Consider the following 19,202-nt stretch of genomic DNA (forward strand, 5'->3'; position numbering starts at 1 on the left):
CAGAAAGACAGAAGTGAGTTCAAGTGGAAAACGAATACTTTTATTATTGTCTGTAGCGTCTTTCAAAGTCAGTTCATCCAGATTTCAATGAACGTTTTTAAAATATCTCCGAGGTTTTTTTTGCCTTCACTTCAACACAGTGGAGGTGAAGGGAATTTTCTTGTGGGTGAACTGACCTTTAACGAAAACTAAGGACCAGGAGGAGAAACACAAACAGGAAGTCTGACGACAGTCGGCGGAGTCCGACACTCACGAAGGAGTCTGATACTGCTGAGTCACCATCGGGTGGCCCGCTCTACATATGACCAGTGTCAGCATAAATCAAGCATTCATTAATGTCCAGGAACACCTCCACCTCCGTCCAGGGGTCACAGGTCAAAGATCACAGGTTGAGTTTTATTCGAGCTCTACGAGGAGGTCTCCTTCTCCGACTGTCTCCCCTGGTTTACAGTGGACACTCTTCACCTGGAAGACGCACACACACACACACACACACAGTACATCAATTATAAAAGTCTCTAATCTGATTGATTATAACTGTGCTGCCAGTGTTCTGCAGACAGGAGACTGATCCCATCTGTCTGTATGTAGAAACACTCCCATCAACACGTATGACAGTTACCATCAGTCATATTTTCATCTTGTTACCTTTGCCTGCTTTGCAGCAGTCAAACTGTTCTGCATCTTCATGGCTTCGATCACGCAGATCTCCTGACCCTCTGAAACCTGCAGCCACAACGAGCAGACGGCATCAGACCCACGAGTGTTCACGGGGAAACATACATGAACATGCTCACACACAGTAGTACGCATGTTGTACCCCCGTACGTGTCGGGCTTACCGTGTCTCCGGGCTTGACGGACACCGCCACGACGCTGCCCGGCATCGGTGAACGCAGGAGGCTGCTGGTGTCCTCGGGAACCTTTTCTGGCATGAAGGAGTTCAAGTCTGAGGCCAACTTGGACAGAACACGGATCTTAAACTGGAGAAAAAACACACGGCGTGAGGAACACGGAGACCACAGGGGGGCGCTGTCCGTTTACAGGTGTTCAACAGTCAGGCGATGAAGAGTGAAGAAGAGTCAGGTGTTGTAACATAATTCCTAATAGCATAAAAACCTCTATGATTTTTCTTGTAGCTCTGCTCTTCTTCTTGAATTGTTCCATTTCAACAGTAAAAAAAATTATGAAAATTTCGTTTTTAAAAGATTTCCTGTAAAGTCTTGATTTATTTGCAAAATATATTTTTGAATAACAAAGTGTTGATTAAAGACATTTTTTAAATATAGTGTGAGCTGAAAAACAAAAATCACATTTTAGATTGTAGATAATTTATGAGGTCAATAGCAAAAAAATGAAAGCAGTGGAGGGGAAGAAATGCCTGATTACAATGTTGTTACACAATATGTTCAGTCAACGAGAACCATCAACAACAACAAGGTGCCAGAGTGACCACAGCAAGATGATCTGTTGGTAACGTACACTACATCCCCTTCAGTCTTCTACAAGCTGCATGTTATTATATTATAAACACTCTGCAGAAGGATGCAGATGATAACCTGTGTTAGGATGTATACAGGAGTATCAATTATACTTCTGTACGTGTAATCTTACCAGCGTGCCAAGATACTGCAGGACAATGAGTCCGGAGGCGTCTCTGGAGAGACACTGAAAGAGGACAAGAGGACAGAACATCATCAGACTGTTGGAGGAACATTTCAACTGCTGGTTTCATCAACTGTTGCTGTGTGAACAATGTAAAAGATCCTGAACGTGTGTGTGTGTGTGTGTGTGTGTGTGTGTAAATATATGTGTGTGTGAGTGTGTGTGTACACTGTATATATATGTGTGTTTGTGAGTGTATGTATATAAATATGTGTATGTGTATGTGTGTATATATGCGTGCGTGTGTGTTTTACCTGTAGCATCCTGTGTGAACCGTTGATGGTGAGTGGCAGCAGAGTAGAGGACAGGTTCCACTGTCCACTGACCTCCACCTGTCCTCCATCCACCTCCACCTGCAGAGACAAACAGATTCTGTCCCTCAGTGTCCAGATGGAGGACGTAATCAGGACACAGAGACAGTCTATATATGGTACTATGATACTAGTATCAGAGCTTATGGTGGTATATACTAACAGTATAATATTGATGGTGGTATATAATAACAGTATAATATTGATGGTGGTACAGTGGGGCAAAAAAGTATTTAGTCAGCCACCAATTGTGCAAGTTCTCCCACTTAAAAAGATGAGAGACGCCTGTAATTTTCATCATAGGTACACTTCAACTATGAGAGACAGAATGGGGGGAAAGAATCCAGGAAATCACATTGTAGGATTTTTAATGAATTAATTGGTAAATTCCTCGGTAAAATAAGTATTTGGTCACCTACAAACAAGCAAGATTTCTGGCTCTCACAGGCCTGTAACTTCTTCTTTAAGAGGCTCCTCTGTCCTCCACTCGTTACCTGTATTAATGGCACCTGTTTGAACTTGTTATCAGTATAAAAGACACCTGTCCACAACCTCAAACAGTCACACTCCAAACTCCACTATGGCCAAGACCAAAGAGCTGTCAAAGGACACCAGAAACAAAATTGTAGACCTGCACCAGGCTGGGAAGACTGAATCTGCAATAGGTAAGCAGCTTGGTGTGAAGAAATCAACTGTGGGAGCAATTATTAGAAAATGGAAGACATACAAGACCACTGATAATCTCCCTCGATCTGGGGCTCCACGCAAGATCTCACCCCGTGGGGCCAAAATGATCACAAGAACGGTGAACAAAAATCCCAGAACCACACGGGGGGACCTCGTGAATGACCTGCAGAGAGCTGGGACCAAAGTAACAAAGGCTACCATCAGTAACACACTACGCCGCCAGGGACTCAAATCCTGCAGTGCCAGACGTGTCCCCCTGCTTAAGCCAGTACATGTCCAGGCCCGCCTGAAGTTTGCTAGAGAGCATTTGGATGATCCAGAAGAGGATTGGGAGAATGTCTTATGGTCAGATGAAACCAAAATAGAACTTTTTGGTAAAAACTCAACTCGTCGTGTTTGGAGGAGAAAGAATGCCGAGTTGCATCCAAAGAACACCGTACCTACTGTGAAGCATGGGGGTGGAAACATCATGCTTTGGGGCTGTTTTTCTGCAAGGGGACCAGGACGACTGATCCGTGTAAAGGAAAGAATGAATGGGGCCATGTATCGTGAGATTTTGAGTGAAAACCTCCTTCCATCAGCAAGGGCATTGAAGATGAAACGTGGCTGGGTCTTTCAGCATGACAATGATCCCAAACACACCGCCCGGGCAACGAAGGAGTGGCTTCGTAAGAAGCATTTCAAGGTCCTGGAGTGGCCTAGCCAGTCTCCAGATCTAAACCCCATAGAAAATCTGTGGAGGGAGTTCAAAGTCCATGTTGCCCAGCGACAGCCCCAAAACATCACTGCTCTGGAGGAGATCTGCATGGAGGAATGGGCCAAAATACCAGCAACAGTGTGTGAAAAGCTTGTGAAGACTTACAGAAAACGTTTGACCTCTGTCATTGCCAACAAAGGGTATATAACAAAGTATTGAGATGAACTTTTGTTATTGACCAAATACTTATTGTCCACCATAATTTGCAAATATATTCTTTAAAAATCAGACAATGTGATTTTCAGGAATTTTTTTTCTCATTTTGTCTCTCATAGTTGAAGTGTACCTATGATGAAAATTACAGGCGTCTCTCATCTTTTTAAGTGGGAGAACTTGCACAATTGGTGGCTGACTAAATACTTTTTTGCCCCACTGTATATACTAACAGTACAATGTTGATGGTGGTATATACTAACAGTATAATATTGATGGTGGTATATACTAACAGTATTATGTTGATGGTGGTATATACTAACAGTATAATATTGATGGTGGTATATACTAACAGTATTATGTTGATGGTGGTATATACTAACAGTATAACATTGATGGTGGTATATACTAACAGTATAATATTGATGGTGGTATATACTAACAGTATAATATTGATGGTGGTATATAATAACAGTATTATGTTGATGGTGGTATATACTAACAGTATAATATTGATGGTGGTATATACTAACAGTATTATGTTGATGGTGGTATATACTAACAGTATAATATTGATGGTGGTATATACTAACAGTATTATGTTGATGGTGGTATATACTAACAGTATAACATTGATGGTGGTATATACTAACAGTATAATATTGATGGTGATATATACTAACAGTATAATATTGATGGTGGTATATAATAACAGTATTATGTTGATGGTGGTATATACTAACAGTATAATATTGATGGTGATATATACTAACAGTATAATGTTGATGATGGTATATAATAACAGTATAATGTTGATGGTGGTATATACTAACAGTATAATATTGATGGTGGTATATACTAACAGTATAATGTTGATGGTGGTATATACTAACAGTATAATATTGATGGTGATATATACTAACAGTATAATATTGATGGTGGTATATAATAACAGTATAATGTTGATGGTGGTATATACTAACAGTATAATATTGATGGTGGTATATAATAACAGTATAATGTTGATGGTGGTATATACTAACAGTATAATATTGATGGTGGTATATACTAACAGTATAATGTTGATGGTGGTATATACTAACAGTATAATATTGATGGTGGTATATAATAACAGTATAATGTTGATGGTGGTATATACTAACAGTATAATATTGATGGTGGTATATAATAACAGTATAATGTTGATGGTGGTATATACTAACAGTATAATATTGATGGTGGTATATACTAACAGTATAATGTTGATGGTGGTATATACTAACAGTATAATATTGATGGTGGTATATACTAACAGTATAATGTTGATGGTGGTATATAATAACAGTATTATGTTGATGGTGGTATATAATAACAGTATAATGTTGATGGTGGTATATACTAACAGTATAATATTGATGGTGGTATATACTAACAGTATAATGTTGATGGTGGTATATACTAACAGTATAATATTGATGGTGATATATACTAACAGCATAATATTGATGGTGGTATATAATAACAGTATTATGTTGATGGTGGTATATACTAACAGTATAATATTGATGTGATATATACTAACAGTATAATGTTGATGGTGGTATATAATAGTATTATGTTGATGGTGATATATACTAACAGCATAATATTGATGGTGGTATATAATAACAGTATTATGTTGATGGTGGTATATACTAACAGTATAATATTGATGTGATATATACTAACAGTATAATGTTGATGGTGGTATATAATAACAGTATTATGTTGATGGTGATATATACTAACAGCATAATGTTGATGGTGGTATATACTAACAGTATTATGTTGATGGTGGTATATACTAACAGTATAATATTGATGGTGGTATATACTAACAGCATAATGTTGATGGTGGTATATACTAACAGTATAATATTGATGGTGATATATACTAACAGTATAATATTGATGGTGGTATATAATAACAGTATTATGTTGATGGTGGTATATACTAACAGTATAATATTGATGTGATATATACTAACAGTATAATATTGATGGTGGTATATAATAACAGTATTATGTTGATGGTGGTATATACTAACAGTATAATGTTGATGGTGGTATATACTAACAGTATCATATTGATGGTGGTATATACTAACAGTATAATATTGATGGTGGTATATAATAACAGTATTATGTTGATGGTGGTATATACTAACAGTATTATGTTGATGGTGGTATATACTAACAGTATAATATTGATGGTGGTATATACTAACAGTATAATGTTGATGGTGATATATACTAACAGTATAATATTGATGGTGGTATATACTAACAGTATAATATTGATGGTGGTATATAATAACAGTATTATGTTGATGGTGGTATATACTAACAGTATAATATTGATGGTGGTATATACTAACAGTATTATGTTGATGGTGGTATATACTAACAGTATTATGTTGATGGTGGTATATACTAACAGTATAATATTGATGGTGGTATATACTAACAGTATAATGTTGATGGTGATATATACTAACAGTATAATATTGATGGTGGTATATACTAACAGTATAATATTGATGGTGGTATATAATAACAGTATTATGTTGATGGTGGTATATACTAACAGTATAATGTTGATGGTGGTATATACTAACAGTATCATATTGATGGTGGTATATACTAACAGTATAATATTGATGGTGGTATATAATAACAGTATTATGTTGATGGTGGTATATACTAACAGTATTATGTTGATGGTGGTATATACTAACAGTATAATATTGATGGTGGTATATACTAACAGTATAATGTTGATGGTGATATATACTAACAGTATAATATTGATGGTGGTATATACTAACAGTATAATATTGATGGTGATATATAATAACAGTATAATGTTGATGGTGGTATATACTAACAGTATAATATTGATGGTGGTATATACTAACAGTATAAACGTCTCCTGACTTGGTGACCTCCATGGGGTGGCGCTCCTCTCCCAGCTCAGCACACAGCTGCCAGCAGCTATCCTCCACAGGAGCTGAGGACAACCTGCAACACAGAGATGGCTCAGTTGTTGTCTCTCCATGCTGTTCTTTTCTCTCTGTGCTCTCCCCTCACTGTTCTCCACCTCTCAGTCTGCTTCTGTTGGAGGTTTCCTCCTGTTAAAAGGTACTTTTCCTTCCAGCTGTTGATGACGTGGGACCAGTTTTATTGTTGGGTTTCTCTATAATACTCAATGGCTCTGTTCTACGACCAACGCTGTGTTAGGTGTCCTGCCATGACTTTGGGATTGACAGGATTTAAAGTGAAACTGTATTTAGGATAAAAATTAATGTCCCAGAAGAATGAGCAGCCTTGACGTCATTTGAAAAGAGATCATTAATGCGTCCGGTCCTTTGTTGGGCTCCAGGAGGATCATTTATTTTGACATTTTTTTAGTCATGTTTCATAAGTGTACTCCCACACTTGTGCAGTGTGTGCATTATGTTATTGTAATTTCTCAACAGCTGTCAATAGCCACATTTCTGTTTGGAGAATTAGAGAATTAAGAGAATAAATAGTGTTGCTGTCAGTGATTAGGTTTTGCGAACAGTCAGCACTTTTCAGAAAATGTCCTGACGACAGCAGGAAGTGAAGCAAACTTTAACCCTGCAGCACCGAGCATGTTCAGGTGTGTTCACCTCAGGGGTCCCAGGACCTTCTGAGAGCGGAGCTGGGCAGTGATGTGAAGGGCCGCCGCCGAGGCCAACAGCTCCCTGCGTCTATCTGCCTCCAGCTGGTGACCTTTGAACCCATCGGGGTAGACCTCCGGCAGGAAGTTGGTGCTGATGTCGCCGGAGATGAAGCGAGGATGGGTGATGATCTCCCGCAGGAGGGGGATGTTGTGAGTCACGCCTGGAAGGAGATGAAGAAGAACTTCTTTACGAACAGAACAACCTGAATGACTGTAGCCGGAGGTCACAGAGAGAAGCTGCTGCTGCACCTCGGATCACGTAGTTATCCAGAGCCTCCTCCATCCGGGACAGAGCTTCAGCTCGTGTAGCTCCGTAGGTGACCAGCTGTGAACAGACGCCAGAGGAAATCACTGAAACCACCAAACCCAGAGGACTGGTGGCATTTAGTCATCTCCTTTATTATTGTTGCCATAATAGAATATAAAACACATTCGATATTTAAACTCTGACCTTTGAGATCATGGGATCATAGTAGATGCTGATGTCACTTCCCTCCTGGATACCACTGTCCACTCGGACCTGACAGACAGAAGAGAAGAGGGTCAAATTATTAAGAACACTGTCAGTCCGACAATTCAGGAAGAGAATATATTCAGAAATAAAACCAGTGAAACTACATCTCTCACACACACACACGCACACACACACATACACACACTCGCACACATGCACGCACACACGCACACACACACACACACACACACACACACGCACGCACACACGCACACTTACATTGCTGAGATTGAGTGGTTCTTGGTATTGAGACAGTCGTCCGATGGAGGGAAGACCAAAAGACTTGTACGGATCCTAAAACAACAGATGGACGAATGAAAAACTGTGAACCTTCAACAGTAAACACAATGTTATATTACACAAAACAAACTTTATATCAAACTAAACTAACTTTATATTAAATAAACAAACCAACACACACCCACCTCAGCATAGACTCGACTCTCGATGGCCCAGCCGTTTATCGGGATGTCTTCCTGTTTGTGCTGCAGTTGGTAACCCTTGGCGACCCGGATCATCTGCTCCACCAGGTCCAGGCCCGTAATGCACTCTGTGATTGGATGCTCCACCTGGGGTCAAAGGTTAAAACAAAAAGTTGTTTTCCATCTCATCTTCATGATGGTAAAACTGGTAAAAATACTGGAAAGACAAATTAATATCTGTTCTACAGACGGTGAACCATCATAGAACAGATGATTCATTTTTTTTAAGTTTAGTGGCAGACAGCTGGACCATCACCAGATGGATTTATAATGTTTGAGTTGCCACTGAGCTGGACCTCCACACAGGCAGAGAGCATCACTCTTCTAGATAGATCAGGAAGTCTAGACCTTTTTCTGTCTTTCTGGATTTCTTCTGTTCCACCTTTAAGACTCTAGTCAAGTTTTAAGCAGGTCCTCACAAACATACAGAGACCCACACACACACCTGTAGTCGTGTGTTCATCTCTAAGAAGTAGAAGTTCTTCTGAGAGTCCACCAGGAACTCCACGGTACCAGCAGACGAGTACTGGACCGCTTGGGCCAGCTGCACCGCCTGCTCACCCATCGAGCGCCGCGTGACGGAGTCCAGGAAAGTGCTGCAGAGGACGACATCAACACAACAACTCAAAGGTGGAAACAAAGTCCACAGCTGCAGATTTAAATAACAACAAATCCTTCTGTCCATTATAAATTCGTACTAAAATTCACACGTCAGACTTGAGGGACTTCAGTGCAGATTATTGTTCTGGAGGTCGGACGGCTGTGACGCTCTGCTGCTTCAATGTTCTTTACAAAATGAGGCAACACTGTTCACAGCATCATCTCACTCTTACATAACAAAAGTTCACATTTTAATCCAGTTTCAGCACATCATCCACAAAACTATTATTAAAACACTTGTTGTGTTGCGTTTCCTATAATCTGCATTATACACACTACACACATATAAAGTATGAAACACAGAAATCCTCCAATCAGACGTGAAAAACCTGCAACACGCATGACGAGACATCACTTTTAAATACTGACACGTAAACCAGTAAACAGAGTGAAACAATACAAATCCATCTCTCTGATTCCTCATGAGTCAGATTCATCAAAATGTTCCACACCATGTGTGGCACGGTGCCCCTTTAAGCAGCTTTCAGCAGCTGGTTGTTTTGGTCCTGTGACCCAAACACAGGCTGGTGGACAGACTAACCCAAACCTCAGAGACACAATAATAACTCGAGACGTCCTGCTTCAGCTTTGACCCCTTTATTTATATCGTTGTTTTAAAACTAACTTCAGACCTCTTTGTGGATAAAACAAAGTTGGTTTCACTTGGCGTTCATTCAACACAGTGTGTGCAGTGTGTGTCTGACCTGGGAGCCTCCTCCACCACCTTCTGGTTCCTCCTCTGGATGGAGCACTCCCGCTCATTCAGCCACAGAGCGTTCCCGTGTTTATCAGCCAACACCTGCACACGTCACACACACATCATGTCTTTCAGCTGCACTTTGTCTGCTTGTTTTTAATGGAGAAACTTTACAGATCAGATCAGCATCTCCTCCATAAACATTATTAATATCACACGACGTGTGACGTGCGCCTCACCTGGATCTCGATGTGTCTCGGGTTGTCGATGTACTTCTCAATGAGCAGACGGTCGTCTCCGAAGCTCGATGCGGCCTCCTGAGACGAGAACCGGAAACCTTCCCTGGAAAAAACACACACACACACACACACACACACACACACACACACACACACACACATTTAATTTTTAAATATATTCAGATGTCCATCCAATAACTGTTTTGATTAACGACACAATAATCCCTCGTTTTTGTCCACAACAAAGAAGCATGTGAACCTCAAAGAGAAGAAACCTGATCACTTACTGGAGGGTCGGTTAGAGCTGCTGTCACCACTTATAAAATACATTCTTCATAAGGAGCCACTGCAGATGTGAACCATCCCTCAAAATAAAACAACAACACGATGTCCCAGATGTTGACGGTCGACTGAACGTCTCCCCGAGCTGAACGTTCAGTACAATAAGACTCCAGCCTCCCTGTCAGATGCAGCACAGCAGCCTGAAACAGAACCGAACCTCCTCCCTGGTCCACGGCAGGTATGATGCTCTGTTTTGGGAGAACTTCATCTTTTCCTCTAAGAACACCGAGCTGACGGGAAAGATCCAGTTTGGTCTCAGAACCATTGTAGCTCGTCAATATGTGTTTTAGTTTTTCTTGCAGTGGAGTCCTTCTGGGCATCATCAGAGCCCGCTGCAGTCAGACTCCGATGTGCTGACACCTTGGAGGTCAGCTGGTATCTCCACTGAAGTTCTCCTTGGTTCTTTTGTGGACCGTCAGCACCCTCCTTCTGTTCAGTCTGGGCTCCATGTTCCTCCTGCGGCTGCTTCCAGCCAGTTTCACTACAGCCACACGGACCAACCAGTTCCTCATATCTGCAGCTGTAGTCACAGGAACATGAAGCTCTGACAGCCTTTAACATGCTGCTCTATCATCTTCTCTCTGCTCCGTGTTCGGTGAGGTGACCACAATGATACCAAACAGGTTCAATGACTGATTACAGGAAAGAAAACAGTTTGAAACATCACTAGAACCCAGTTGTTTTCTGGAGGTCCCGACAAATCTGCGGCGGCTGTTTTGTAATAATCTTTGTGGAAGAAACAATAATTAATCTTAACAGACCAAAGTTAATTTCATAACTTGTCATCTGTTCAGTGAGCTGTTCATCCACAGCTGTAAGTCACCGTGCAGTAATAGAAGCAGAATACATCCTGGGCTTTTCGTCTGTGCGGTGATTTAGACCGGTCTCTGCTTGATGAAGAGTAATGACGAGATTTGAACACTGAAAACGGGACACAGAAGTACGATACCTCGTCTCCTCTTCGTTCCAGGCGATCCTCATTCCTTTCCCGCCTCCTCCTGCGGATGCTTTGATCATTACTGGGTAGCCTAGCAACAACACAACATCAGGTGAAGAAAACAACAAAAAAACTTTTTTTGTGGCTTAAGAATTCATCTCTTCATTATTCAAGCAACAGTTGATGAAAAGTCCAAAAACTATGTCAAACCCTTTGGTCACCACTGTATGTAGATATAATAAATAAATAATATGTCCTTATGATAATAATTGAACTCCTCCGGGTCAGAGACAGAGGGAGGGATCGGGTCGACTAGATTGGAGAACCTTTCTGCAGAACCAGAACTGAGGACGGTTCACTGTCGGTGTGTCGAGGAACGAGGACTCACCGATGTCCTGAGCGATCTTCACAGCGTCCTCTGCAGTCTGAGAGAGGAGACACGGTTACTGAACACGGACCAGAGTCTCTACTGACGACTCCATGTTTAAAACTACACGTGAAGGTGCGTGTACCGATACCACAAAAGTTTCTGAAGAAGCCTCTGGCCGCGCGTTCACAGATATTTAATATGCACAGTTGTTTTTGTGTATGTTTTATTTCTGGTTGAAACGTTCATACCGTGTTACATACGTGTCCTGCTGTGTGACGTTCATACCTCGACGACTCCATCGAATCCTGGGATGGTGTTGACCTTCGCTGCCTTGGCGATCAGCTTGCTCTCTATTTTATCTCCCATGGCTTGAATAGCGTGAGTATCTGGACCAATGAACGCCACTCCTTCTGCTGCCTAGCAACCAAACAATAACACAGTAGCTTGAGATTCACCACAGCAGTAATAATAATAATACTATAGAAAGAATAAAGAAGTCCCACCTCACAACACATGGTACATTACATCAAATCTGTCCGTTTACTCTGTTTTAACTGCGTAACGGTGAGCGTGTGACGGTCAGTTCGTAACGGTCAGTGCGTAACGGTCAGTGCGTAACGGTCAGTTTGTAACGGTCAGTTTGTAACGGTTAGTTCGTAACGGTTAGTTCGTAACGGTCAGTTCGTAACGGTCAGTGCGTAACGGTTAGTTCGTAACGGTCAGTGCGTAACGGTCAGTGCGTAACGGTCAGTTCGTAACGGTTAGTTTGTAACGGTTAGTTCGTAACGGTCAGTTCGTAACGGTCAGTGCGTAACGGTCAGTTCGTAACGGTCAGTGCGTAACGGTCAGTGCGTAACGGTCAGTTCGTAACGGTTAGTTTGTAACGGTTAGTTCGTAACGGTCAGTTCGTAACGGTCAGTGCGTAACGGTCAGTGCGTAACGGTCAGTTCGTAACGGTTAGTTTGTAACGGTTAGTTCGTAACGGTCAGTTCGTAACGGTCAGTTCGTAACGGTCAGTGCGTAACGGTCAGTGCGTAACGCTGAGTGTGTAGCAGAACGTTTGTGTAACTTACTGTGTGTTTTACTCACCAGTCGCCGAGCAAACTCTTTATTTTCAGAGAGAAACCCGTAACCAGGATGAACCTTCAGAGAAAAAAACACCAAACTTTCATTTATGTCAAACACAAAGGTGTCGTTATGAGATTTGATAAAACATATACAAATATATTACATCTCCTCAGATGAACTAATGACACTGCAGACACATAAGAGGTTCAGATTCCTCCCGACTCAGTGATCAAATGTCTCCATAAGATACAGACTGACATGTAAGTCACATGATATAATAATCTAGAAACTCTTACAGCTTGTGCTCCAGTCACTCTGATGGCTTCCATGATGGCGTCCATGTTCAGGTAGCTCTTACTGGTGGGGGCGGGGCCAACACAGATGGCTTCATCCGCCATCTTTACATGAACCTGGACACACGCATGTACACAGGAACATCATCACAGACTCACACCACTGTTAGTGCCGACTGTCTGAGTCCTGGAAACACCAGTTCAAGGAATTTAATAACAATATATTCAAATAATTTTAAATGAAGTTCAGTACTCCTGCAGGTGATTCCTGGCTTCTGAATAAGTTGAGACGTGTTGCTGCCATCAAATTGAAAATGAGCATATATTTTACATAAAACAATCAAATCTCTCTTTGATCATTTACAGATTTGCAAATCATTGCTTTTTGTTTTTATTTACACTTTACACAGCGTCCCAACTTTTTGGGAAACGGGGTTGTAAATTATAAAGGTTTATCTGATGAGGAGAAATAACAGGAGAACAGGAGAAGAGTCCTTCGTTCTCTTCATTCCCAGGATGAGGACAGGTGAGCACTTACAGCACTGGAGTCGACGTCACTGTGAACAGCTACAGTCTGGATTCCCATCTTCTTACACGTCTTCATCACCTGATGGAAAACAACACAGTTAATACTGATGTTCGATGTCCGGTGTTCAGTGTTCAGAGTCCAGTTTAGAGCGATCTGATGGCAGAAAAAGGTTCAGTTGTGTTAAACACCTTAAACTGAGAAGGAGCCCTTCACCACTTTCTTTCTACAGCAACCCAGAGAGGACAAACTAAACGTTCATGTTTTTCGGCGACCGTGGATTTTTCTTAAAGGCTGGAAGGCGACGGACAGCGGACGGCGTTCAGCAGCATCAACTCTGTGATGTCACAGTGTGACACTGAAAAACACAACCTGATTCATTGGCTTTTAAACACTCGCATTGGGAAAAGTTGTATTAGACATGAAAGAAAAAAACTTTCCCTGAAAAATTTAACTCATTAAAAATTATAATCTTACCACCTCACGGTCTTATTTAATTTGGATGTTTTTTTGCATTAGGACGTGTTTTTCAATGTCAATCCTCAGATTTTTACTTCATCTTTTTTACGCTCTCAATGTCACCGATTTTAAAGCCAATCATTTCAACTTTCTGTCATCGCAGCAAAGGTTGTTGCCATGGTGATAACCTTAAAAAGACCTGTGGTGTCCCGTCACAAAGATGTCATAGCTCCGGAAATTATTTTAAAAGACTCCAGCATGCTCAGACACACACAGACAGACAGACACACACACACACACACACACACACACACACACACACACACACACACACACTCGGAGAACTGAATGGTCGCCTGCTGACAGAAGGAAGCAGGAAATAAATTGTTAGCAAATGCTTAAAGATCCAGTGTTCCTGTTTCTGTTTTAAATCAAAGGCCTTCGAGTGTTTCAGTAAACCATTTATTCACAAGACTTTTATTGTGAAAGAGCAGGAAACTGTTGGGGACTGTAGTTGAGGACAGAATATTGAAAACAGCACATCATATTGTTGACTTTATTAAAGTGATGGAAATGTACATGTGTGACTATTGTATGTAAACTGCCGGATCAGCGGTGTGAAACCTCAGGAACAGTTTACACTCCTGTCTGTCTCTCTCTGATTTGTTCCTGATCATCAGACTAAATCATCATGTGTGGGGTTTTATCCCACAAGCTGCTGCGACATGATCGCTGCACCTTTAATCTGCACCGCCGTTAAACGTATCGTCCGGTGTGCCGACGGCCTCTAGGAACAACCAGGCCCGTCGCTTTTTAATACCTCAGTGACTTCTGGCTCCGGTCGGCGTTTGTGTCCAGCAACAGTTTTACCCGGGTTTCATTTACAGTTGATATTTGTGTGTTCTCACCCTGCAGGCGATCTCTCCTCTGTTGGCGATGAGGACTTTATCAAAGGTCTGTTGAAGGGAAACACAGACAGATTAGAATTAATCTGTGTATCACGGACACAAACACAGCCTGCACCACGAAGCTCCTGAGAGAGCTCCTCTTATCAACACGATGAAAACATGAACACATCGATGGTCACAGGGAAACAGGAAGAAGCAGCGCGGAGCTGTGCGTCACCTTTTCACTGGGATTGTAAACTGTGGAATAATGAGCCTTGGTGTGAACCGCACATCTGGACTGGAGGGAGGCATACTGCAAAGTACAGACAGATAACATAATCATTATAATATGATGTTATAATACATTATACATGTTAATATACAGTTTCATTCCTTATTATATTTAATTAGAGTTGCTGTAAATGGTCTGCGTCAGGCTGTAATACAGATTTGATGATCACGGTTTGATTCCTTCTGTGCTGGGACACTTTTAATCACCGTCCACCACCACTGGGTGTGCTGCTTGAACTGTCTGACAGCACAAACCAACAGGAAAGAGATATTTCAAATCTCAATCTGACAGTTATTAAAATGAGTTGAAGTTGTGTTTATCCAAAGTTCTAGCAGACGGTTCGGACCTCTCTCCTGAGACCATGTTGTTTTTGGAGGAAACAGCATCCTCAGGAGGAACGTCAGACAGCTACACACTCCAGATGTGTTCATAAGGACTGACCGACTCCACTCAGAGGGAAAAAAAAAAAAAGGGTTCAGGATCTCGACATGACGGCATTTAAAATATCACACTATGAAGACTCGCCTCCAGTTTCAGGAAGAGTCCCCAAAACTTCAGCGTGTACCTGGACACAGGAGGAGGAACCTCCAGCAAATCAAACTTCACCCAAACAAGGATGAAGCTCTGCAGGCTCTGAACTGCAGCTCTGACTGGGAGTGATGTCACCTCGTGGAGGTCACTCAGCATCAACCCAGTATGTCCAGGTGTTCCCACATGTCCCCGCCCGCCTGAGGTCGGGGACAGTCAGCCGCAGCAGGTCAGAAGGTGTGGAACCGGCACCAGACAGAAATAGTAGGTCCCAGATGTACCTCTGGTTTTAAGGGTTTGTAACGAGCCCCACTGGTTGCAGGTCTAGCTGGTCCCACAGTTTGTATTGCTGATATTCAAATGGAGTTGAGCAACATGTGAACTGGGTTTCATATAAAGGGGCTGCAGTGTGATTGGTTGAAAAAAATCATGCTGAGAACGGCTCGGTGTCACAGCGCCGGAGGGCGTCATGTGACTCATCAGGTGACTCAAATGTTTTTACCAACATGCTTCAGTTTAAAATCCTGTGTGAAGAGCTGCGACTGAAAACCATCACCTGCAGACGCTCGGCACATTTCTCCACCTCATCCATCATCCAGGCTGTCAGTCACACGGTCCAAACTAACCTGTCCCACTATGAGGAAGCTTCAAAGCCTCAAAGACTCAAAGCCTCAAAGACTCAAAGCCTCAAAGTCTCAAAGACTCAAAGCCCCTCTTAGGAAAACAAACTGTTATTTATGTTTGTTTTTTCTGCATACAGAACAAAGTCTGAACATCAGACTTTTCTTACATTTCTGCACCAAAGCTGCTTCACAAACAAAAACCCAGTTATCAGTCCTGAAGTAACACACACACACACACACACACACACACACACACACACACACACACACAAACTCCTTCATGTTTGTTAGTTTACCTCATTTTACTTTACATTTTACTCTCCAATTTAAAATGTATTACATACTGAAATTTCCATAAAAACACAGTCTTTCTCTCAGTTTATGAAACACCTGCAGCAGGATTCATATCAGAGAGAGATGAACACACGAGGCAATAACTTCATTAAATACTTATAAAAACAATCCAGACACAGAGACAGGCTCGAGTATAGAAGTGCTCCTAAAACTACATACAGGGAATATAATAACTTGAATTATTACAGGAGCCAAAAGGGTGTTGAAAAAGTACTAAAACCTCACTCCTCTCAGGTTGAGTTTCTACTGTTGGTTAGTCTCCGGTAAAACGCTATAATCTATCATAATGTATGAGATTATCATAGGTTTGTATCGTTTCTGTTCTTCTGTAAGAACCTCGTATCTCCAAAAAGATGTGTTTTAAATAGTTTATTTAGTATTAAAAAAAAAAGTGGGATCATTTTCTCAGCCTGTAAAGGAACATTTAATTATTCAGTTTATCTGGAAAATAATTAAAACTCAAAGTCACCAGATTTGGAGATAAATAAATGGACAGAAAAGGTATGAAAAAAACTGTAATGTTAAAAGTAACTAAAAGCTGTCAGACAGACGTAGTGAAGTAAAAAGTGGAAGTATTCAGTCGGAGATACTCTAGAAAAGTTCAAATATCTCACATTTGTACTTTAATACAGTACTTGAGTAAATGTACTCAGATAAAACCACCTCTGGTATTATGTTATGGAGCTCTATACGAAGACGAAGGAAAGGTGGGGAGGTGGAGAGGAGGTGGGGAGGAGGAGAGGAGGAGAGGAGGTGGGGAGGAGGAGAGGTGGAGAGGAGGTGGGGAGGTGGAGAGGAGGAGAGGTGGAGAGGAGGAGAGGAGGTGGGGAGGTGGAGAGGAGGTGGGGAGGTGGAGAGGAGGTGAGGAGGTGGGGAGGAGGAGAGGAGGAGAGGTGGAGAGGAGGAGGAGAGGAGGTGGAGAGGTGGAGAGGAGGTGGAGAGGAGGAGGAGAGGAGGAGAGGAGGTGGAGAGGTGGAGAGGAGGTGGAGAGGAGGAGGAGAGGTGGAGAGGAGGTGGAGAGGTGGAGGAGAGGTGGAGAGGAGGTGGAGAGGAGGTGGAGAGGAGGACAAACAGGCTGAAGTTCTTCGGTGGAGAAGTGAAGACGGAACCGAACTTTTTGTTCCGACCCGTCTGGAGGACAGCCTGTCTGAGACTCCAGTCACACCTTGGGTTGGTTCATCCGACAGGACACCGTCATTAGTTTCTGACGTCACACCTTTCCCGTGTTTAGTCACAATTTAAAGTTGAGACGTTTTCACACGTCATGACCGTCCAGGCGCGTCACCGTGTTTGTTCCTTTCAAAGCCCTTCGGGACAGTCCTGCCCTCCTCACCTAATAACACAGTGCTCGCGGCTGTCGCGTGCCCTGCTCATGAACGAGCAGGTGTAGTTTGGTCGAGGTCTCGCGCTCTACCGTCACCCGGTGTGCTCACCTTGACAGCCAGCCGCAGCCTGCTCGCTGATGGACAGACACCGTGCGCCGCCATGTTGCCTAACTCTGTGACGGACGTCCACCGTGACGTCATGACGTGTGAGCTGGGCAGAGCCTTGAGTGGAGCAGGAGGAGGCGTCACCTGCGCTTCTTTTTTTAGTAATTCTCAACTTTATTGACAACTTTGAAGCACACTCCGGAAAATTATTTAAAAAGCAGGTTGTAAAATGTTGTTTTAAGTTTTTCATTTAATTCATTCATAGCGTGTAAAAATGTTCTGTCAAAATCAAGATCCTATTTCAAAATATTTTATAGAAATGAGCTGAGCATGTAATAATAGCAACAATAACAATAATGTGTAGTCCTAATTTGATTAATACCTTAATGATTCTCAATAAGTGTTAATGGCAAAAAACTGAACAGTAAAGGGAAAGATATTAAGTCTATTTTAAAACTATATTTACATGCACACATTGCAACTAAGCCCATATTAGCCAAACGTTTTTTTTTAAATAATCATTTAAAAAAAATAATACCCAGTCCTCCTTCTGTGCAAAGTGCAGTAGAAGTTTCAGCCAATCTGAATTAAATAAAAGTGAAAGAAATAAAAACAATGGTGTTATTACGGGCAGCTTCAGTGTCCTGGGTGTTTGCTCTCAGACCGTCTCCCTCGTTGTCTGGATGTCGGAAAAAACGTGCAGTACTTCACGTGGCATGATGCTACTCCCTCCCTGCTTTTATTTTAAAACATCTGCAGTTAATTGGATTTGAACTGAGCCGCTGAGTGAAAACAGTACAAGTGTGAACGGAACCGTTGTTAGATGGTTTCTAAGCCCCGCCCCCCTGCGGCTTTATTTGTGACCAAGCCATTATGGGAAAAACTGATCTCGTGATCATTTCGAGCAAACCCAAACAAATGTGTAATGCATGGTCACATTTTCTTTTAACACTAAGACAACGCTGTGGCCTTTAAATGTGATCAGTCCAAGGTACAACTGTGCTGCTTAATCAGCATCTTGATGAGTCACACCTGGTCACTCTGGGAGTCTGCATGTTCTCCTTGTTCCCTGGGTGGGTTCCCTCCTGCGTGGGGTTCCCTCCCTCCTGCTTCCTCCCTCCTGCTCCTGCTTCCTCCCTCCTGCTCCGGCTTCCTCCCACCGTCCAAAGACATGCATGTCAGGT

At 42.0% G+C, this 19,202-nt stretch overlaps 1 protein-coding gene across 1 annotated transcript; it reads right to left on the reverse strand.

Annotated features, from left to right (window-relative positions):
- Window positions 1–18: 18 nt before the first annotated feature.
- On the reverse strand, window positions 19–18,106 carry pcca (propionyl-CoA carboxylase subunit alpha). The gene is made up of 23 exons (XM_069174664.1): window positions 18,022–18,106; window positions 15,030–15,104; window positions 14,813–14,860; window positions 13,458–13,526; window positions 12,923–13,036; window positions 12,648–12,701; window positions 11,844–11,975; window positions 11,577–11,613; window positions 11,201–11,279; window positions 9,910–10,012; window positions 9,678–9,772; window positions 8,759–8,909; window positions 8,257–8,400; window positions 8,051–8,125; window positions 7,769–7,837; window positions 7,567–7,642; window positions 7,265–7,478; window positions 6,530–6,632; window positions 1,919–2,017; window positions 1,614–1,667; window positions 842–982; window positions 649–726; window positions 19–465 (listed from the first exon to the last, which is right to left on the reverse strand). Exons 1-23 carry the CDS (start codon window positions 18,073–18,075, stop codon window positions 397–399), a joined length of 2,133 nt encoding a protein of 710 aa, XP_069030765.1. The 5' UTR covers window positions 18,076–18,106; the 3' UTR covers window positions 19–396.
- Between the last annotated feature and the right edge of the window lie 1,096 nt (window positions 18,107–19,202).

The sequence above is a fragment of the Embiotoca jacksoni genome, unplaced genomic scaffold, assembly GCF_022577435.1.
Source record: "Embiotoca jacksoni isolate LCO1_2020_lvr unplaced genomic scaffold, fEmbJac1.0.p SCAF_60, whole genome shotgun sequence".
NCBI classification, from domain to species: Eukaryota; Metazoa; Chordata; class Actinopteri; family Embiotocidae; genus Embiotoca; species Embiotoca jacksoni.